Genomic DNA, 21,050 nt, shown 5'->3' with positions numbered 1-21,050 from the left:
TCTCGGAAAGCCCGGCAAGCTACCGAGAATATCCCGCCCGCATGGCAGAGCCTGGCAAGCTCCCCGTGGCGTGTTCGATATGCCAAAGATAGTAACAACAAGTCTCACCATGGAGATGTTACTGGTGCCCACTCCAGCAAATCAATGAGCAACGGGATGACAGTGACAGTGACACAGTGATCAGTTTGCAGGCCTGGGAGATTCCCCAGGGGCCGGGGCACATGCTTTGCCCAGAGGAGCCCCAGGCCATCTGTGGTGGTCCCCACCACCACCCCGGCACTGCCAGGCACCCCCCAGCCTGCACTGAGCCAGGGCTGGCCCCGACACCAAACAGGAGACGAGTCGGGACCCAACCGCGGAGATGACACAGTTCCCAAACCCAACGCCCAGGTCCCGTCCCCTCCCCGGGTGCCTGGGATGGGTCAGCACGTGGACACTGGCCCGGGTTCCCTGGGGAGGAAGAGGGAGAAGCAAGGCCAGGGTGAAAGGGCCGGTGCGTCCACACCAGCTGCCCAGGCTGTGCCGACGTCACACTTCCTGCGCCCGGGACGCATCCCACTGGCAGCTCCCGGGCCTGGCGCAGGGGCTGTGCCCAGGGCAGGCCTGAGCAGGCTCCCGGGTTTCCATGTGCTCCCGAGACTCGGGGCCACAGGCACACTTGGCCGGGGCCGTCTCTGTCAGAGGCCCGGGACGTGCGGAGGGGGGCCAGCGGCCAGGCGGGAGAGTCCGTCTCCGCAGACCTGGTCCCGCGCCCTGACAGGAGTCAGCAACTTCCCTCCCGCAGGCCCCTGGGTCCCCGTCAGACACGCAGGGGCCGCATCACGTGCTTCCGGCCAGCCTCTTCATCTGAGAGTCACGTGGGGTTAGTTCTGACTCCCGTAGGGGCTGCCCGGCCGGGGCGGGGGATGGGGGGACGGGACACTCCCTCTGGGGACGCGGGCAGCCTGCAGGGGCCCCAGCCCCGGCCGTGCTGGCCGGCCTGCAGGCCCTCGCGTCCTGGGCCCTGGCGTCCCCTCTGGGCCTCGCTCAGCTCCCGGCTCCCCCGGCCCGGCCGCCCGCCGCGCGCCCACAGCGGCCCAGACGCAGGACGAGACTTGTCTGCGCCAGCAGCCGGCCGAGCCTCTAATTACACGTCTGGGGCCTGCAGGAGCCCAGGTGGCCGCGCTCACATGCTCACACTCCCGCACTGCGAAGGGGGCGCGGGCCGGGTTCCCAGTGCCCGCGCAAGGCCGGCCGGCGTCACCCGTGCCAGGCTCCGCCGGCTTCCAAGGAAAACAAGAGTCCTCGCCGCCCGGCCCTGCTTCTTCCCCGCGCGAGCGCTGCTGGGATTTTATCTCCCCAGCACCGGACCAGGCCCGACCCCGGGGCTCCTGACATCTCCGCTCCCCGCCTGCCCCCCGAACTCGGGACAGATGGGGGCTATGGGGGGATCGGGGTCTGGGGGCGCCGCCAGAACAGTCCCAAGAGCCAAGGACTTGGGGTCAGCACCGGGCGGGGGGCACTGCGGTGTGGTGGCCGCGGGGTCGGCTGCAGAACCCCCCCTCCCCCCGCCCCTGGGGCAGGTCTGAGCCCCCAGAGGAACCGGGGCTGGTGGGCGGCGGGCCGGCCTGGGAGCGAGCGTGTGGGGGAGGCGGGCGGGCTGATAATTAATCAGCCGCGTGGGAGGCGGCAGATAGCTGTTCGCTGTTTTTGTTTTTGAAGCGACTCCCCCAGCCCCCACGGGCCAGCACCACGGCTGCGATCGCAGGACGGCACCAGGGAGATCTATCTCCCGGGCCGGCGACACTCTGGGGACCTGCTCCTGGTCAGACCCTGGGGAGAAACCCATTTTCCCCTCGGGCCGGAGAGAGGATGGGGTGAGGACACTCGGGCCAGCCCCCGATGGAGGCTCAGCCCCGCCGAAGGTGCTCCGAGCACCGCCAGGAGTGATCCGCGACCTCCAGGGAACCCGGGCACTGCCGCGTGTGGCCCCAACACCCTGGCCCCATTTAAAAACAATTTTTTTTTCCGGAGACATCTCTTTCCTGACCGGGAAGGCTGCCTCACAGCGCCCCCGCCCCCGCCCCCCGGCCCGGGACTGCGCGGCCGGCACGGTGCGCCCGGCACCACCAAATGAAAACCTATGAAGTAAAATGTTCCCCTCGAGAGCCCGGCTTATCCCTGGGCGCACACCTGCGGGTCACCTCGCCTCTGCTCGAACCGTGTTCCTCGGGGTTCTAAGTGCTCAGTCATCGCCCCAGGGCAGTTTTCTGGACACTCGGTTCCTCGGGCCCACCGCGGCAGAGCGGAGGGTGGTGGAGGCATCTGCCCGGCATGCATTATAATTTTGCTCTTGCCTAATCCCCACCCAAATGCCCATTTCCATCCATACACACTCATATTATTCTTTCTGAATCATACATCAGCGCCACGCCCGGAGTTGCACATAAAGCTCGGCCGTGTTATTTAGACACCGACGTGGACGGAAACGAGTTGAGACCGACTTGGAAACCCATTTCGGCTCTGCAGGCCTGATCCTCCCCGCCTGGCCCGCTGCGGGCTGACGCGCCCCTAACACCCCGACACCCCCCCCTTTTTCTCCACAACCCGGGGGCTTGCTCAGGCCCTGTGCGTGCACCCCATCTGTCTCCTGCAAGCCTGGACTTCCGAGACGAGCCCCCATGGGGTCAGCCCCGGGGAGCCCTGTCCAGGGAGCTCATCTGTCCCCGAGACGCACGGGCCGGCCACCCGCCTCCCTGCCAAGGAAGGTCCCCGTGGGGCTGGAGCAATAGCACAGCGGGGAGGGCATTTGCCTTGCACTCGGCCAACCCAGGTTCGAATCCCAGCATCCCATAGGGTCCTCCGAGCACGAGTAATTCCTGAGTGCAGAGCCAGGAGTGACCCCTGTGCATCGCCGGGTGTGACCCAAAAACATAAACAAAAACAAGGAAGGTCCCGAGAAGCGGGTGGGGGAAGCAGGGGTCTCAGGAGCAGACTCGAGGGTGTGAGAAAGGCCACGACAGACACGGGACGCTCGGCCGCGGTGCAGAGATGCCGCCTCTACAAGCGACTCCAGAACCCGAGTGCGGGGACCGCGGCCCAGACCGGCAGAGCGGCGGCACTGCGGAGTGCCAGGGAGTGGGGAGCCCCCCCCCCCCGGCAGCCCCGGGCCCCTGTCCACACGCACTCGCAGACGCGATGCCTCCTGCTCCCGACGGCAGAGGAGGTCGGAGGGGCCCACTCAGAAGTGTGGGGCTCCCCCCCCAGAGCAGCAGGGGCAGAGGGGCAGAGAGCGGACACACTCAGGTCAGCCCGCGGCTAGGCTACACGGTGCTGCCCGGAGACAGTCCGCTACGGGCGGGGGCGCCTCGAGCAGGAAGGAGCCTCTAGCATCCGCGAGGAAAGGAGGAAGGAACGGCAGAGAGGAACGGAGAAGTCCCAGACCTAAAGGCACACAGTCTGCGGGGGGCGAGGGCCCCGATGCCACCCAGTTTACTTAAAAATAAGACAGTACATGGGGCTGGAGCGATAAGGGCGTTTGCCTTGCACGGGGCTGACCCGGGTTCGACTCCCAGCATCCCACGGGGTCCCCTGAGCACCACCAGGAGTGATTCCTGAGTGCAGAGCCAGGAGGAACCCCTGAGCATCGCCAGGTGTGACCCAAAAAGCAAAAAAAAAAGTGCCTGCCAGAGCTCCAACACACCCAGGACGGGGACAGGGGCGGGGGTGGTGGGGTGAGGACAGCAAGAGGGTGCTGGCCTGGCGACACTCGAGACTGGTCCCCGGCACCCCAAACAGTCCCCTGGGCCCCACCAGGAGTGATTCCTGAACACAGTGCCAGGAGCAAGCTGAGTCCAGGCGTGGCCCAAAACACAAAAGTAAAGGGGGAAAATACTGAACCCAAACATCCAGGTGCTAAACTTACTGGAAACTTAGAAAAAGCCAGAAGGGGCCCCCAAGCCAGCGGGAACAACTCCGCACCAGAGACAAACGAGACTGAAGCAGAGACGACCGTGAGTGGTCAAGGGACTGACACCGTGGGCGGGAGACGCCTCCGGGTGGTCCTGGGCGGAGGGGCATCTACCAACGCTGCTTCCGGATCGAGACGGGAAGCCTGACGGGTCCGTGTCTGTGAGGACCCCACAGAGCCGGCGACAGGGCGAACCTGCCCCCTCGCCACGGGCGGACCCGGCATAAAAGGAATGAGTGAGAAAGGCCCGGGGGCCCAGAGAGTGGCGCAGCGCCGAGAGCAGCTGCCCTGCAAGAGTGAGGTGGAGAGTACGACCCCTGGGGCCACCACACGTGCCGGGCACACCCCAGGCAGCGCTGCTCTGCTCCTGCACCACCGGGCTGCACGCGAGCTACACCGCCAGTGAGCACTGCCAAGTGAGCACCCCTGCTGAGCACCCCGACTGGAAAGATGTGCCAGCACCGTAGCAGGAGCAAGCCCCAGCAGGCTGTGACCACTGGGCGCCACGGCCAAGGTGTGGCAGAGTAAGAGCAACGGGGCCCGCACCCAACCCCAGGAGCACGACAGCCACGCAGGAGGCCACAGCGGTCAGCACGGCAGAGGGAGGGAGGGAGGGAGGGAAGGAGGAACAGGGAGAGGGGCCGGAGCCATAGCACGGGGGGAGGGCACTTGCCTTGCACGTGGCCAACCCAGGTCTGATCCCCGGCACCCCATATGGTCCCCCGAGGGCCACCAGGAGGAATTCCTGAGTGCAGAGCCAGTATCCCCTGAGCACTGCTGGGGGGGAGAGAGAAGGAGAGAGAGAGAGAGAGAGAGAGAGAGGGGAGAGGGAGAGAGAGAGGAGGAGAGAGAGAGGGAGGGAGGGAGAGAGAGAAAGAGAGAGAGAGAGAGGGAGAGGGAGAGAGAGAAAAAGAGAGAGGGAGGGAGGGAGAGAGAGAGAGAGAGAGAGAAGAAGAGACAGAAAGACAGAGAGAGAGGGAGAGAGAGAGAAAGTGCTCAGGGGTTCCTCCTGGCTCTGCACTCAGGAACCACTCTTGGCGGTGCTCAGGGAACCTTATGGGATGCCGAGGATCGAACCCAGGTCAGCCAGGTTCAAAGCAAACACCCTCCCCGCCGTACCCACCCTCTCCAGCCCAGAATACTTTTTTTTAAACAAAATCCGCCGTGCCAGAGGCGGGCTCCCAGGCACCCCGGCGCTGCCCCGCACCCGTGTCCTCTAAGGAAGCTCTCCGAGGTCTCAGGGAGGGCCTGGCAGAGCCCGGCAGAGCCTGCACCTGCGGCCTGCAGGACCCTCGGCGCCGACACCCACCACAGGGCACGGCCGCGGCACGGAGCAGCACTGTGTCCCGCGTGGCGGCTGCAGGTCCGTGGATGGCACCCAGGGCGCGGTGGGCCCGCGGGCGCTCGAAGGCGGAGGAACCACGCAGGACACGGCGGCCCCTGCACCCCCAGCCCCCTCTCTTGCCCCGCCCCCTGCGCCCGGCACGCCCGCTCCCCGGGCCCCTTCCCGGTGAGACCCCTGCGCGGGGACCCCAGGCCGGCCCCCTCCGCCCTGTCCTGTCGCCCGAGCCACGGGCCCCTCTGGGGCTGCCGCCCTCCCGGGCCCGCCTGCATGGGCTGCTCCGCCGGCCCGTGTCCCCCATCTTGGCGTCACGGGGTGAAGCCACTGCCATCCCCAGCAGCCCCGGGGCTGTTCCCCGAGGCGGTGCAAAGCCCCCACCCCCCAGACGGTCGCCCAAACCCAGCGAGGCCGACGAAGGCTCGAAACACTGCACGGTGGGGAGGGCACCCGCCTCGCGCGGAGCTGACCCGGGCTCGATCCCCGGCACTCCGGAGATCACCCGAGCACCGCCAGGAGTGATTCCTGAGCGCAGAGCCGGGAGGAGCCCCTGAGCACCACCGGGTGTGACCCAAAAGCAACTTTTTTTTTTCAATTGAGTCACCATGAGATACAGTTACAAAGTTGTTCGTGATTGGGGTTTAGTCACGCAATATTCCAACCCGGCCCTGCACCCGCGCACATTTCCCACCGCCGACGGCCCCTTTCCCTCCCCCGCCTCCCGACACACTCTTCTCCCTCCCTCTCTTCCCTTCTCTATCCCTTCACCCGCTGAAGACAGATTCCGCACTGCACCAAGGGAGGGCATCGTTCTACTCAATGAAGCAGTCACAGGCCACCACGTCTGCGGGGCCGGGGGAGTGTTGGAGTCACACCTAGCGGTACGCAAGGGTACTCCTGGCTCTGTGCTCAGGAGTGAATCTGGCGGTGTTTGGGGACCCACATGTGGTACTGGAGCTTGAACCAGGGCAAATGCCTCCAGCCCTGGACTCTCCCCGGCGTCTGATCCCGTCTTTATGACGTGCCTGAGTCTGGGCAGCAGACAGGAAGTCCAGTGGGGGCCGCTGTGGCTGCTCCGTGGGGAGTCGGGGAGGGACGGGGAGGGAGGGTCGGGCATCTGGGCAAGAGGCACACCCGCAGCTGTGCTCGGGGAGCACTCCTGGAGGTGCTCGGGGCCGATCCTGCCTCTGCCCCGGGGAGCACTCCAGGCGGGACTCAGAGGGCCATGGGGGGCTGGGGTGGAGCCGGGGCCGGTGTGCCAAGGAAGGCCCCTCTGGCCGTGCCCCCCTCGGCCTGCTCAGGGTTAACGGGCCGGGTCTCGAGTGGTGCAGATGCGGCGTCCAGGGTGGCGATGCCCGCACAGCCACGAAGGGGCTGACGCCCGGCCGGGCACTCAGCGCGGGTCCCTCTGACGTTCTGCGCGTCTCCGCAGGGGAGGGTCACCGCGTGTCCCCATAAACCAGGCCACCGAGGCGCGGCCCCCCGGGCCACCAAGTGCTGGGTGCAGACCTCGCAGACCAAAGTGGCTGCTGGGGCACAGCAGGCCGAGGGGCTGGAGGACAGCAGAGGGCAACTGCTTGCAAGCGCGTCCTTCTCACGCCTCAGTGAGGGAAACGGGAGTGGGACCCCCGGGGAGGGAAGGAGTCGGGGCCAAGGCAGGGCCTCAAGACCGCCCCCACCCCCTGCCCAGCGCATCTGCGGGTCCCTGAAGACTCTGCCAACACACAGGCACTGGCAGAGCCAGAGTGGGGAGGGCACTGCCTTGCACGCAGCTGACCCGGGTTCGAGCCCCGGCTCCCTGTAGAGTCCCCCAAGCTCCACCAAGAGTGACCCCTGACACAGGCAGGAGCAGCACAGCTGGGCGGGGCCCCCAAACGCAACAGTCCTCAAACCTCGGGCTAATGACACGGTGTCCCCAGAGTCTTGGTCACTGCCCGCCGTCAGGGTGCCGGTGGCCGGCAGGCAGCCCACGGGGCGTGAGTCACGTTCCGGCCAGGGAGTCAGTGCACCTGACAGCCCGCGGTGACTTGCGCCTCGGGCCAGATCCCGCAGCAGGTGCTAAGGCGCGCCTGGACCCGCCCCCCGCCCCCCACTCCCCCGCGATGCTGACGCTGCACTTTGGGGGAGGTCAGGCCAGGGTTCTGGGGTCAGGGGGGAGCCGGGCCTCCGGCCGCCAGACCAGTGGACCTCGGCTGGGGCAGCTGCACGGCACGTGGGCTAAATACTCAGCCCGGCTCTGCCCCGTCAGCTGTGACGGGCAGAAACCAGAGCCAGAACATTCCTTGCCGAGGTCTCACCTGGGCGCGGCTTTTGAAAACCCCACCCGCCCGGGTGCAGGCGTCAGGGGGCGTCAGGGCACCCCCCGCCCGGGCCAGCACCCCCCCCACCCCCCCCCCCCCCCGCTGCTCCCCACACGCTCCGGCTTCACGGCTGCGTCTCTCCTGGGTCCCCCAGACAATGAGCTTTTCATTCCAGGCGATTCTTAAGCCAAGCTGAAAAAAAAGATCTCCAGGAGTGAGCTGGGTTGAAACACAAAACGTTTCTGTGGGCTTTGTTTTGTTTTCCAAGAGAAATGGGATCATGCACGGGATTGGAAACCGCGCTGGAAGACTGCCGGGAGAGAAGCGGGGGGCGCCCGAGCCCCCAGGCCGGGTGGGGCCTCACCTGCTTGGGAACCTGGCGCAGCCCAGCCAGCGTGAGGGTGACGGTGACGAGAGTGTGGGTCCCTCAGCCCCTGGCGGCAGTGCAGGACCCCCGCTGGCGCCCGGCCCCGCCCCTCCCCTGGCGCAGAGCAGCCTGCGCTGCTGCCCGAACCCCGCGTTCCTCGGGGAGGTGGCCCCCCCTCCAGTCCCTCAGGGACCCGCGCTGCCCGCGCTCCTGAAACTCCAGCCGGGAAACGCAACCCAGGCGGGTGTTGGCCCCGCGGCCTCACGCATGATGTGGCGGGTTCTGGGCTGGCTTCTGTCCTGTGTGTTCGTGACCGGTCACTGCTGCCCTCGCCCGGGGTCTGGGGCACCCGGGCGGACCCTGATCGTGCCGTGGCTTATGCCCCCCAACTCGCCCCGCGGGACCTGGCCTCGGGCAGCTGGTGACCGCGGTGACCACGTGAGGAGGACAGACCCCGCAGACGCCAGAGGGCGGGGGTGGCGCGTGGGAAGCTGCTTTCCCGGCGGGGGTGCAGGAGACGGCGCTGGGGCAGGGGGTGGGGGGCAGAGGCTGCTCCCACGGCGCCGGGCCCCACGTGCGAGCACAGCCACACGCCCCCTCGGCACAAAGGCCCGGGCTGGCCACTGAGGCGTCGAAGCTGCATGTTTCTGGGCCCAGGGCGACAGGACAGCAGGGAGAGCGTCTGCCTCGCACACGGCGGCCTGGGTTTGATCCCCGCACCCCACCCCGTCCCCGGAGCACGGCCGGGAGTGAGCCCAGAGCACCACAAACACAGTGCTATGTCCGGGACAAACAGCGGCGGGCAGGGCACTGGCCTTGGCACGGCCGACCCAGAGCGTGTCCCTCACAGAGCCACCACCGCTCCGGACGGGTCAGTGGCCCGTCACTGCTCCGCTAACGCCCCATCGTCCCCAGACACGTGGGCACCATCCTCGGCCCCCCCGCCCCCAGCTGCCAGCCTGGAGCCCCCTCCCCCAACCTGGAGCCCCTCCCTGCAGGCCCCTGTCCCGGCCCCTGGCCTCGTGGCGCCCCTGTGCCCGGAGCCCTCACTCCACCCGGCAGCCGATCTTCTCCCCGGGAGACGAAGCTGCCAACGGCTCTCCCCCCACAGAGCGAGAGATCAATGGGGGTCCTCGCTGTGTCCACGGCTGAGCCAGCACCGACCCGGGACCACCCCCCCCTGCCTCCCGGCGCCTGCCCACCTACCCGTGAGCACTGAGCCCGTGAGCACCTTCGCTGCTCCCTCCCCACGTCCAGCAGTGCCTAGTGGGTGAGGCCAGCCCGCCCGGGAAGTGAAGCCATCGTCACGGCTGCCCCTGAGCAGAGCCCGCCGGCCGATGGCCGCCACACGGCCTTCCCACAGCGGGCTCTTCCCTGAGGGAGGGGCCAGGACAGGGCACGGCAGACCGGGCCTGACCCGGCTGCAGCAGGGGACAGGCGGTGGAGTCAGGTCCCGATGCCGTGACACATGCTGAGTCGTGCTGCCCCTGGGCCCTGCAGCCTGGTGGACAGGCCAGGGAGCCTCCAGCTGGGGACACTGGGCCCAGGGTTCAGGACGTGGCCAGCACCGGCCCGGTGGGGATGTCCTCATGGTGACAAGGTGGCTGCCAGCACTGAGAGCGCCAGCAGGTGCGCAGGGCCTCCGGGCTGACACGTCCCAGCCCCTGTGGGCAGCGCAGGCAGCCGAGCTCCGAGGGCCTGGCGTGGGACACCCACCCGCTGTGGGCTACGCCTCGCCCACGACCCGTGGGAGCAGCCGGGAGGGGACGGGGCTGTGAGGAGGGACACGGCCCGGGCTGAGCCGTCCTGGAAGCACCCCGTGGCCCGGCACCGTCCCCGCCTGACCACATGTCCAAGACCCCCAGGGGGCAGTGACATGCAGCTCTGAGAGGTGGACTTTGAGCTTCCCCCTGGGCGGGGGCCAGCTTACTGCTTCCTCTCTGGAGCGGGGGCAGTGCCCAGGGCGACTCCTGGCTCCGTGCTCAGACCTCGCTCCTGGCAGTGCCCAGGGAGCCCGTGCAGTGCTGGGGCTGGAACCCGGGCAGGCTGTGTGCAAGGCCAGACCCACCCTCCGGCCATCAGCCCCACCCAGGAACACAGCCGTGACCGGCACCGAGGGCGCCGAGGCGGGACCCAGAAGCCACGCGAAGGCCGAGGACCAGCCGACGGCCGTTTATTCTACCAGGACTCGCGGGGCTTGAAATGGGGGGACCCGAGGGGCGCCGCGCCCCGCCGCGGGGGGCCGCTAATCCCGCAGCACGAGCGGCGCCTTCACCTGCGCGGCCACCGCCGGGCCGCTGAGCGCCTCCACGATGGCCAGCGCGAACTCGAAGCTGGTGCCCGGCCCGCGGCTGGTGAGGATGTGCCCGTCGCGCTCCACGCGGCTCTCCGAGTAGCTGTAGTGACCTGCGGGGGGGGGGGGGGCGAAGCGCGCACGGGGTCACACAGGGTCGCCGGCCCGCCGGCCACTCGCCACAGCCCCCAGCGGGCCTGGCGGTCCGGGGCGGCACACGGCGGGGGCTATGGCCGGCCCTCGTCCCGGAGAGGAGACCCCCGTGCGCGGCCAGGAGGCCCCCCACCTGCCCCATCCACCCGCTGCCCAGGAGGCCACGCCCCTTAGACAGCGGTGTGGCCACGCCCCTCCCGCCGTGGCCACGCCCCCTCCCGGGCACAGCCTGGCAGGGCAGGAAAGGCCTTTCCGCTTCCCCTCCAACGCCAGGCCTGGGGATGGGTGGGAGGGGGCACTGGCTAGGCAGAAAGACCTGAGGAGGGGAGAGGGCAGGAGGGGAAGGAGAGGTGGAGATCGGGGAGAGAAGGAAGGGGGAAGGGAGGGAGGGGAGGGGAGGAGGAAAAGGGGGCGGACAAGAGCAGCGGGGAAGGGCCGGTGGAGGGAGGGGAGGGAGGGAGGGAGGGAAATCGTTTCTGCCTGAGGCTTGGTTTGTTCGGGCTCGGGGTCACCTGCGCAGGGCTCAGGGATGGAGGCAGGTGCCTGAGCCCCTGCACGGCCTGGCCCTGGCCCGCTGATGTGGCTGACGCTGGCTCTGGGACAGAGGTGACAGCCCCTGGGTCACCACCGAGACACAGAGTGCTTTCTTCCCAAACTAGCTGCCACAGTTCAAAAAACATTTAATACCGGCTTAGAAGAGCCGCGAAGCCATTGCCAGCCCCGGCGCTAAGGCCTCGAGCAGGATCCTGCGGGGAGCGGGTGGGGGGGCTCCAGGGCCCCGGAAAGCCGTCAGACGCTGTTAGTGGATGCTACAGCCGGGCACCACAGAGGGAAAATACCTCCCCCTGCCCCCCCCCAGCACCCAGCGACACTCCAAGAGGGCCGGGTTGGTGCCTCGGGCTCTGCAGAGGCTGGAGGCCCCCTAGGGCGGCACCTTCCCCCACCTCCTCTTCTGCCCATCGGCACCTGCTCAAGGACACAGTGACCAGCCCAGTTCTGCATGCGGACACTTACTTCCGGCCATCATCCTGTCCTTGGCCAGCGGGTGGGTCGTGACTTTGCTCCCAAAACCGATTTCATGAGCCAACAGGGCCGTGGGACCTAGAAGTAAGAGTGAAAGAAGGGTCTATGGGTGGGTGCGTCAGAGACGGGGGAGGGACAGGGCCCAGGCCCGAGGCCACACAACGCTGAACCCTGGTGCCGGCCATGGCAGCGCTGCTGTCCGGACCCCCGGGCAGCTGCAACAGCACGCAGCCAGCCAGGCGACAGCCCCAGGGAGCGCCCGTCACCCACAGCACCGCGGACAGCCCGGGGAAGGGCCGGCAGGGGAGAAGGCGAGTCACACTGCAGGCGGCCGGCAGGAAGTGGCCGTCAGACGCAGCCGGAGGGCCGGGGACCCAAACCTTCCCGCGTGGGCGGGGAAACGCCCGCAGGGGCCACCCACAACGCCATGGCCACTGTGCCAGCCCTGCCCAACTCGGCCAAGAACGGGCACGATCTCTAGGTGCCCGAGGCCCAGGACAGCCAGAGGGGACTGGGGGGCGAGGAGGGCAGCGCCCAGGACACCACTTCAGCCCCCGGCACGTCCTGTGGGTCTCCCCGGGACCCTGTTTCCCTCAGGGGCAAATGAAAGCGGCCCTGGCCCTCGGCCCGACCAATGCTTTGGTTTGGGAGCACAGCCAGTGCCCCTGCCTGGCAGACCGCTCCCACCCAGCCCGGCCCGCCCCGGCCCCGGCCCACCCAGCCCCTCCCTCCTGGGCAGCCCACTGAGAAGACTCCAGGACGGCCCCCGGTCCCAAGGCTTCGGTTCTGCAGCCCCCTGGACCCTCCTGCTCGCCAGACGGTGCTGACAATCCCTTCAACCCAAAGCCCCCAGGGGCTGGAGTGATAGCACAGCAGGGAGGGCATTTGCCTTGCACGCAGCCGACGCGGGTTCAATTCCCAGCATCCCATATGGGCCCCCGAGCACCGCCAGGAGTAATTCCTGAGTGCAGAGCCAGGAGTAACCCCTGAGCATCGCCGGGTGTGACCCAGAAAGAAAAAAAAAAAACAAAAAAAACCCCAAAGCCTCTGCCCTGCTCCTCCCGCACGAGGCCCTAATTCGTGGCCAACAGACACGCGCAGGCCCTTCCCTCCCTGCCCCTAGCGTGGCCGCCGCACTCCCAGGCGCTTTGGAAGCCCATCCACAGACCCAGACTGACACCGGTCTGAGGGCCACAGGCAGCAGGGGTGGAGGGTGGAGGGTGGAGGCAGCTGCGGGGAAGGCCAACAGCGCCACCGTGTGGCGACGCGCGGCACTGCGGAGTCTCCTCGCTGCCCGCCTCCACTCCCTGGGAGACCTCAGTGACAGGCCGCCCAGCCCTGGGCACAGCCCCAGAGTCTCTGCCCGCGCACTAGAGCCGCGGGGGACAGGCCAGCCCAGGCCCCCCCACCCCCCGCACTCCCTCCCCCCAAAGCGCCCAAGAATGAGGCCGGGCCTTCCACACGCTGGCAGGTTCTAGCACCTTCTACCGCCAGCGGGCTGCCACCTCGGCTCTGTCCTTCATCTGGGGCGTCCACCCGGGTCAGCGGGGGGAGTCACCCCTCAGGCCCAGCCCTGTGCCCTCTGGCAGAGACCCCAGAGACAAGAGATGGGGAGGGGGCGCGCATAAGCCCCCCCCCCCAGCGTTTGTGTAGAACAGCTCTCCACAGCTGCCCCTCGGACACCCCGCCCCAGACAGGGCTCGGGGCACCCACAGCCCCTGCTCACGGAACCACAGACACCCCGAGGCACTCGCACCCCTTCCACGGGCTGACCGCCCCTCGGCCACACCCGCGCTGAAGCTGCCGGCCAGAGAAGCCCCAGAGTGGCAGGGAGGGCGCCAGCCTGGCACCCGGCAGAAACCAACCCAGAGCCCTGCGCCCACCAGGGGTGACCCCCGGGCAGAGCCAGCAGTGAGGCCTGAGCACCATGAGCGGCGCCGAGACCCAAAGCCCAGTAGACAAACCACACAAAAGACAGAACCACGCCGGGAAACGTGGCTGGTGGACGATCTCCCAGGGCCTGAGCAGCAGAAACAAACTTTTTTTCTTTTTTTTTGCTTTTTGGGTCACACCCGGCGATGCACAGGGGTGACTCCTGGCTCTGCACTCAGGAATTACCCCTGGTGGTGCTCAGGGGTCCATATGGGATGCTGGGAATTGAACCTGGGTCGGCTGCATGCAAGGCAAACGCCCTCCCCGCTGTGCTATCGCTCCAGCCCCCAGCAGATACAAACTTTAAAACGGGTCTCGGGACATGTCACGTTCCTAAGCTTTAAAGACAGAGGAGCTGGGGCCACAGCAATAGTCCAGTGGGTAGGGCGTTTGCCTTGCACCATGGATGACCGGGGTTTGATCCCCGGCATCCCACATGGTCCCCAAGCACCGCCAGGAGTGAGTGATTCCTGAGTGCAGAGCCAGGAGTCACCCCTGAGCATCGCCGGGTGTGACTCAAAAAGGGGAAAAAAGTAATTATAATTATGATGAAGAAGTGAGGGCGTCTACAGGCACTGCCCCCTCTGAACCGTGTGGCACAGGGCTGGGGAGGGCCCAGGGGCCACGCGGGGCACAGGCTTTGCTGTGGGAGCCCCCGCAGCCCGCACAGACACAGCCCTGCGCACTGCAGGGTGCGGCCCCAAGCTGTGACGTGGCAGACTCCGGAGCACCAGGACGCGGCCCTGGCGCCGGGTCAGTGTCTGGGATGGGCCAGCCTGGGCCCGCGGGGTGGACAGGCCCTTCCGCACACACCACGGGACACCAGCGCTGACCAGACTCCAGGCGCCACAAACCGACCGGGCTGGGCTCGTGCTGCTGGAGGCAAGAAGCTTCTGGAAGGAAGCCGTGTGGCAGCGGGTTCTTCAGGCGGCCGGCACGCACCTGCGCAGATGGCAGCGATGAGGCCCTTCCTCTGCTCCTGCTCCTTCAGGATCTCCTTCACGGCCGCCGACTAGGAGAGAGGCCGGCGTGAGCCCGGGCGGGGACCCCCCACCCCGGCCCGGCCGCGTCCCTCCAGCTCCCGCGACGGAACGATGACATTCGTGGTTCCCAGAGTGGCCTCCCGGAGAGCACCCCGGGCAGCACCGTGGGGCTCGGGTGTTCCGGGAAGAACCCCCACAGCCCGAGCCGGCCCCCCAGTCCCGACAGGATCTGCCTGGGGGCCCGGCCGGCCGGCGAGTCCCCACACTGGCTCCGGACGCCTCCAGCGAGCTCGAACCCCGACGGGCGTGCCCGGCACCTTCCCCGCAGCAGGGAGCCTTACCTCACACAGATTCTGCGCGCCCACGTTTCCGCCTGGCAGAACCACCACGTCATACGGTCCCTGGAGTTTAGGTTCCGGAAAAGAAAGAAAAACAAGCCGCGTGAAGTGTTAGGTGATTGCCCCGTATCACAGCTGCATGCTAGATGTGAGGCACACAAACCGCTGAGGCTGAGGCCGTCATCCAGACGGGGTGGCACGCAGGAGGCCGTCACGGGGCCACGCGGCGGGGAAGGAACCGCACCACAGGGCCATGCAGAAGCTGAGGAACTGCAGCACGGGGCCGAGGAACTGCACCACAGAGCCACAAAGGGCAGAAGCCGAGAAACTGTGTCATGAAGCCAAGGAACTGCACCATGGGGCCGAGGATCCGCACCACGGGGCCACACAGGGCAGAAGCCAAGAAACTGTGTCATGAGGCCAAGGAACTGTACATGGGGCCAAGGAACTGCACCACGGGACTGAGGCAGCACATCATGGGGCCAGGAATGGCTCCGGGGACTGGGGAACCGCACAACGGGGCCACACAGCGCCCGACGCAAGGAAGCACACCAGGCAGGTCTCAGCCCTGCGCGCGGGGCCGTGGCTCAGCCTTCTTTCTTTCTGAAATGGGGGCAGCTGGAGCCCCGCCTAGCAGTGCTCAGTCCTGGAGGGGCTCAGCGGACACTGCATGGGTCCGGGCACCTTCCTCGACGAACTGTCTCTCCGGTCCCATAGCGCGATCTCACTCTTGTGAAAAGAAAAACAGGTGGTGTGTGTGTGTGTGGTGTGTGTGTACACACAATATTACACACACAGGCGAGGACACACCTCAGTGGTACCGAGGCCTAGCGGGGGGCGGGGGCGACAGGGAAGGGAAGGAGGAGAACGGCAAAGAGAAAACCCGAATTCCCACTGCATACGCCAGGCCTGTACCAGCTCTCCTTGGGGGGGGGGGGGCGAGGGGCAACGACACGCCCAGCAATGCTCAGGGGTTACTCCTCACTCTGCTCTCAGGAATTACTCCTGGCGGTGCTCAGGGAACCATACGGGACACCGGGGGCCGAGCAGGGGTCAGCCGCCTGCAAGGCCAGTGCCCACTTGGTGTGCCGTCCCTCAGTCCTGTGTGAATTATTTTTCAACAAGAAAGGACACAGCAATATAAAATGAAGAGAAAAAAATCCTAGGTGGAAAGCACAATTTTTAAAGTTTTATGAAAAATGAATGTGGGGAGAAAACACAAATGTACCACGTCAGTAACCCAAACTCCAGAACATGCTGGAAATCTGTCATTTCAAACTTACTGAAGTTATAAACCGGAAATTGGTTACCAACACATAGGCCGTGGTCAAAGGCTCTATTTTTAGTCATTAAGCAATAAAATGAAAATTTTTAGGATTACTTTTAAAGACTATGAAGTGTCCTACTGTGGTTTTCAAACCAAGCACTAAAATGAAAACATGAGAAACAGAGTTTCCTTGACTCTCCCGTGACACAGACCCGAAAGGTCAGCCCTCTCCTAACACACCGGCAGCAAAGGTCAGTGAAGACAGAACATGAGGGGCCGAGTGACGGCACCGCAGGGAGGGCGTTTGCCTTGCACGAGGCCGACCCGGGTTCGATCCCCGGCAGCCTGCAGGGTCCCCCTGAGCAGCCCAGGAGTGATTCCTGAGTGCAGAGCCAGGAGTCGCCCCAAAACAAGACAAAGAACCAGAGCAAGAAACTGTAACTGTCCTCCTCCCCCTCTCCAGAGAACGTCTCAACAGGCGCTGAATTCCCAAGCTCGGACCCAGCCTCCTGGGAACAGAGCGAGCGTCTCCCACAGACCCCGGGAACGGCTCATTCCAGCAGGGGCCACTGCCCCCCTCGGGATACCGCAGGGACCCCCAGATTCTAGCGGTCAGCCCGAGAGCCCCAACCCCAGGGCCGGGGCGCGGAAGCGGCTGCATCCTCTGGGATGATGCTTCTGATGGCGGGCGGGCCTCGATCCTACAGTCCCCAAAGTGTGGGTCACCCTCTGGACACTGGAAAAGGGACCCAACGGGAGTGGACGCTACCTCTCCCTTCACCAAGCACAAATCAAGTCTGCGCCGGTCCCCTGGGGCAGCGAGTCTGTGTGGGTCATTGCGGAGGGGAGCAGACGGGCGGGTGGGCATCAGAAGCCAATGGGCAACGGGCCCTGAACTCGGACAGCCAGCGGCGAAGCGGGCGCGACCCCCACGGTGCACAGGCAGTACACGGGAGACCCTTGGGAAGAAGCGGTTACTCTGCACTGCCCGGGCCTGTTCAGCAGGGACGAGAGTCAAAGTCACGTCTTCCTCCAGGGACACGCCTGACATGCAGTCAACAGGCCCTCCCAGGCTCAGGGGCGAGCGGAAGTGCACGTGCTCGCCTAGCAGGAGTCCCGGGTACGAAACCCGGCACCCCACAGGGTTCCCCCACCCCCACCAGGAGTCAACCCTGAGCACTGAGCCAGAAGAAAGCCCGGAGCACTGTTAGATGTGACTCCAAAATAAACATTTCGAAGAGCTGACACAAAGGCCATGGGGCCACAGGAAGGAGCGGTGCCCCGCCCTGAGAACCAACCTCTTTCTTTGCCTCCTCCAGGCTGGCATCGGGACAGATGAGGACATCCCGGCTGCACTGCACGGGGTCTTTGCCAGCCAGGCCTGCAACCGTGACCTTAATCTAGAAGAAAGACATCGCGGTGAGACCGAGGCGTAAACCCAGAGGCGAGTTTCACGGCGGTCTTACAGTTTAAAATAACTCTCGGGAAGCACCGCAAAACTGTGCTACCACGCCTGTCCCAGACTGGATGTCATCATCCCCGAGTGCTCCGGTCCAGGTGATAAGTCACAGTCATTCTATTATTGGTCTCTCCTGGATCCACAGGGACCATGCAAAGCTGCGCCCTCCACGCTACTTGAGCGTCTGCTCTTGCTACATACCAGAATAAAGGCCCAGACACAGGCACGAGGTGCCCAGGGCTGCCAGAGAGACGTGTGTGAGGGGGAACCCACGACATTAAGGTGAGCGCCCTCGGGGTGCAGGGAGGAGACGCTCCTTGGGCAGACTGACAAAAAGTTTTATTTCTGTTTTTGCTTTTTGGGTCACACCCGGCGATGCTCAGGGGTTACTCCTGGCTCATGCACTCAGGAATTACTCCTGGTGGTGCTCAGGGGACCATATGGGATGCTGGGAATCGAACCTGGGTTGGCCATGTGCAAGGCAAACGCCCTACCTGCTGTGCTATTGCTCCAGCCCCCGCAGTTTTATTTCTTGAAAGCATCAGGTTAAAAATAGGTTTAAAAGAAACGTAGCAAAATACCATCAAATCTTTCATGGGGAATAATGTTCTCTGGTATCTTGTGTGTATGCTTCAAATGGTCAGTCACATAATGTCCCTTCTAACACCCCAATGGCTTGGACAAGACTCAAAACCTTTTTTTTTTGCTTTTGCTTTTTGGGTCACACCCAGCAATGCACAGGGGTTACTCCTGGCTTTGCACTCGGGAATTACCCCTGACGGTGCTCAGGGGACCTTATGGGATGCCAGGGATCGAACTTGGGTCAGGCACATGCAAGGCAAACGCCCTACCCGCTGTGCTATTGCTCCAGCCCCTCAAAACCATTTTTGAAAGGGGCGAGGACTTACTCCAGCACGCCTCATCACGTCCACCGGGATGACGGTCTCCATCTCCTCCGCTCCTTTAGCCAGGATAACCAGCGCTCTCTTAGAAGCCATTTTTATTTAAAGGTTCTTTTTAAAGTTCTTTAAAAGACACGAGGAATGAGGGTAAGAAATAAAGACCTTCAGAGTATCCCCCCCGCCCCCCGCAAGCCCCACAAGCCCCACAAGCCCGCTTTGCAATTTGGCAAGCATGTGTGCAAAGTAACTAAAGCGGAAGAGAAAGGGTTTGCCAGACACAACGGAACAGGGGAAAATCATACTTTAAAAGGGCCAGAGATATTGGGGCTGGAGCGATAGCACAGCGGGGAAGGCATTTGCCTTGCACTCAGCCAACCCGGGTTCAATCCCCGGCATCCCATATGGTCCCCTGAGCACAGCCAGGAGTAATTCCTGAGTGCAAAGCCAGGAGTAACCCCTGTGCATCGCCGGGTGTGACCCAAAAAGCAAAAATTTAAAAAAAATAATAAAAGGGCCAGAGATAGTGCAGCCGGGAGGGTGTTTGCCTTGCATACTGCCCACCCAGGTTCCATCCCGGCACCTCACATGGTCCCCATATGAGTGCAGAGCCAGGAGGAAGCCCTGAGCATCTCCGGTGTGACCCCAAACAAACAAAAAACCCAAACCAAAAAGGCTAGGATCACTTTGCACGTGGAGTTTCCCTCAACAGGTTTTACAAGTGAAACACAATACGCGTTGCCAGCAGGCCTGCGTGCTGTTTAGGGTTTTTCCCGTGTTTTTTTCCAATTCTGTGCCTGCAGAGGTTCCAAAATGTACACCGAGATCGAACGTAGAAAACCGACTCAGTTACGAGCAAAAACGTCAAATCCAGTCTTTAGCAACCAGACCGAGATTTTTGGTGGGGATTTCTTAGTTCCAATAACTGCACTAAAAAAGTCGGGGGAGGGGGATTAACTGTCATTATTGCAATTTTTTTTTAAAGTTTTTTGGAGCGGGAATGCCCCTTGCTAAAGCCACCCGACTCGCTGCGGCTGTAGCGCCGACTTCTACCACCAGGTCGACAGGCGCCACCCGGGGGCGAAGACCTCGGCGTCCACGCAAACATCAGCTCTGCAAAGCAGCCCCGCGCCCGCAGACACCGACCAGCTGCAAACGGGCGGGACCCGCGCACGCGCGCGGCGGGCTCTGCAGCGGCCCGCGGAGGGGGGGTCCGGGCCGCCGCCCGCTCGCGGCCGCCGCGCGCCCCAGGCCCCGACCTGAACCTCGGCTCTCTTCCCACTGACGCGCGCTCGGCCCGTTCGGCGACACCTGCATGCCCGGGACAGCGGAACCCCAAGCTGGACCCAGACGCACATGCGCGGCGGGCCTGGCCGCTGACCGCAGCACTGCGCAGGCGCGCGCCGCCGACCCGCGCTCCTCGACCCCGCAGCGCGCAGGCGCCGGCCTCTGCCCGGCCCTTCAAATTTGCACTGCGCAGACGCAACCCTCCGAGTGGCTCCGCCCCCTCACACTGCGCAGACGCGCGCCATCGAATGGCTCCGCCCTTTGCACTGCGGAGACGCTCCGCCCCCTCGACCCTTCTGCGCAGGCGCAGTCGGGACACTTGCTGGCCCTTCTGTGTCCGCAGTGGTCGCCGAGGGTGTGTGTCCCCGGGGATCGCGAGAATCTCGTGGACTCTCGCGTGCTCAGCGGTTTCCGGTCCCTTGCCCTTGCTCCCCCGGGCGCTCGGGCCCCGTTTCCGCGCGCGGGCGTGCGGAGCGTCTCCCCGTTTCCTGTCCACTCCCGTAGGACACGGGGGTCCCTCTGCGCCGCCCCCGCGTTTCCCCTTTATCCCGTGGCGCGCTCTCGTGTCCCTTCGGATCTCTCCGGAGGTCGTGGGCGCTTCCTGCCCTGCCCACGCGTGGCCGCCCCATCCCCTGACTCGTTTATGCAGTCTCACGCCTAAGAGGTTTTTACAAAGTTAAAGTGTTACTACTACCAGCTTGGACCTAGTTTACCGGGGGTCTCAGCACGGCAGAGGGGCCCGACGGGGTGATACACCGGGTGGGCCACTTGCCTCGCCCGCGGCTGATCGCGAGGTCTCCGAGGTCCTTATCAGTGTGACGTTCCTGGCCTGCGTGGACCCCGCAGCGCCTGCTGCACGCGGTGGGGAGGCTTCTCCCGCTCGCACCCTCCGGGCTGCAGCCCAGCCCCGTCTGTGTTAGGCTTTCTCGGACCAAGAGGTCCAGATCTGAGGAGGGGAAGGGCAGAGTTGCAGACCTTATTGACACATTGAACAGATGGATTTCCAGGTCCCCACGAAGTTCTGTCCCCACCCCTGCCGCTAAATGCCTTTCCGGGCATCCTTGGGCCAGCTTTTCCCCCCTGCTAGCTAATACAAAAAGTGCTATTGTTTTCTTACAGGAGAGCAGCCACAGTGCGTGCATTGTCCATCCCGCTCCAGGCCACCGCCTTACCGAACCAGGGACTTTTTCCCATATCAGAAAGAACTTCCTTTTCCCCCAGTTAGCATGTCACCGTGCCCTACTGATAACAGTTAGGTGGTTTCCCATGTGCTCTGGGTGGCCAGTACTGCGCCAATAACCTTACTCATGTGTTTTGTACAGACATAAGTGGAGAGTAAGTAAATTTCCAGGATGGGAAATGGAGATTTCAGTGTCGTCCAAGCAGAATCACTTTAGCACATAGTGAAAGGCGATCAGCTAGTATTCAGTATATCCATGGCTTTGAAAAGTCTGTTCAGGG

At 64.7% G+C, this 21,050-nt stretch overlaps 1 protein-coding gene across 3 annotated transcripts; it reads right to left on the bottom strand.

Moving 5' to 3' along the window:
- Positions 1-10,096: 10,096 nt before the first annotated feature.
- On the bottom strand, positions 10,097-19,717 carry PARK7 (Parkinsonism associated deglycase). 3 transcript variants are annotated; one of them, XM_055137595.1, is made up of 7 exons: positions 19,562-19,717; positions 18,312-18,428; positions 17,243-17,344; positions 14,681-14,740; positions 14,299-14,368; positions 11,416-11,502; positions 10,097-10,361 (listed from the first exon to the last, which is right to left on the bottom strand). In XM_055137595.1, exons 2-7 carry the CDS (start codon positions 18,399-18,401, stop codon positions 10,201-10,203), a joined length of 570 nt encoding a protein of 189 aa, XP_054993570.1. In that variant the 5' UTR covers positions 18,402-18,428; positions 19,562-19,717; the 3' UTR covers positions 10,097-10,200. The 3 variants fall into 3 exon arrangements, with proteins under 3 accessions (XP_054993570.1, XP_054993571.1, XP_054993572.1); XM_055137596.1 differs by having other exon boundaries at positions 19,568-19,716; XM_055137597.1 differs by having other exon boundaries at positions 19,449-19,584.
- Positions 19,718-21,050: the final 1,333 nt, after the last annotated feature.

Source organism: Sorex araneus, chromosome 5 (assembly GCF_027595985.1).
Source record: "Sorex araneus isolate mSorAra2 chromosome 5, mSorAra2.pri, whole genome shotgun sequence".
Lineage (NCBI taxonomy): Eukaryota > Metazoa > Chordata > Mammalia > Eulipotyphla > Soricidae > Sorex > Sorex araneus.
This window is presented reverse-complemented; position numbering and strand designations above follow the sequence as displayed.